Raw genomic sequence first — 1,055 nt, forward strand, 5'->3', positions numbered from 1 at the left:
CAGCTGTATGAGGCTAAGCAACTGTGACAGCTGACCCTACTGTCACACAGAGATCTGAATGGTAATCGTTTTCTGTTCATCATTCACATTAGTTTACATATTGATAAGTGAATAGTTTAGATTTTGTATTTTTAAAATTATCATTAGCCTGACTCCTTAGTTAACTATTTGCAGCGCACACATTTAGTTAACTTTATCTGTCAGTTCTTTATATTTTTGTAAAATGCAATGTTAGCTGGAGAAAGGCACCAGCAACCCTCCCGACCCCACTAAGGGACAAGGATGTACAGAAAATGGATGAATGGATAATTAGTAAACTGAGTTACCAGTTTACTTTGGAGCTGCTGCTGGAGTCACTCAGAAGAGCTCCAGCTAATCGATGTCCTACATGGCTGACAAACCTCCTCAGCAGGTCATTCCATTTGTTTGCCAGGGGAAGGGGAAATTTGGTTTTCTTTAGTTTAATTTTACTATTTCTTTAACGTTTCTTCTTTTTTGGCAGTTTAGTTCTAATAGTATTTATTTAATTCAAATATTTAGTATTGTGTTGACCAGCATTTGTTTAAGTTCTTATATGTTTAATTACCCTTGTGTATCAGCAGTGGTCTGATCAGCCACTATTTAAGTTCCCCTCATGTCTTGTTAGTTAGGTCAGTTTTGTGCTCGAGTTCTTTGTGTTACTACCTGAGTTGTAGTTTGTTATGTTGACCTCAGTTTTGGGCCCAATTCATCATTTCTGAATTATTTTTGGACTTTTTGTAATAAATTAAGAATATTTTTGGAATCCATTCAACGTCTCTCTGGCTGGTCTGTGTAGAACCCTCACACAACCAAAACATTTAGTTACTGGCGTACCTCTTTGAGGTTGTTGATCTGTTGTATGTAGCCGCTCTGAGCCGACTCCAACTGGCTGATGTACCAGTACTGATCTCTGCACTTCTGGAAAAATGTAGGTGAGCGAACCTGGTAGCTGCACAACAGCAAAAAATAAATAATTGCTTATTCTTGTACTATAATGATACTTATTTAAAAAAAAAAAAACACTAAAATTGTTT

General features: G+C 36.7%; 1 protein-coding gene across 1 annotated transcript in view; it reads right to left on the bottom strand.

Moving 5' to 3' along the window:
- The window catches only part of LOC103130777 (E3 ubiquitin-protein ligase TRIM37-like), a 71,320-nt gene that overhangs the window by 55,115 nt on the left and 15,150 nt on the right, over positions 1-1,055 (bottom strand). Inside the window, exon 8 of the mRNA XM_016666165.1 lies at positions 856-998. Within this exon, the coding sequence (XP_016521651.1) occupies positions 856-998 (143 nt within the window). The remainder of the gene's footprint in view (positions 1-855; positions 999-1,055) is intronic.

Source organism: Poecilia formosa, unplaced genomic scaffold (assembly GCF_000485575.1).
Source record: "Poecilia formosa unplaced genomic scaffold, Poecilia_formosa-5.1.2 Scaffold671, whole genome shotgun sequence".
Classification (NCBI taxonomy): domain Eukaryota; kingdom Metazoa; phylum Chordata; class Actinopteri; order Cyprinodontiformes; family Poeciliidae; genus Poecilia; species Poecilia formosa.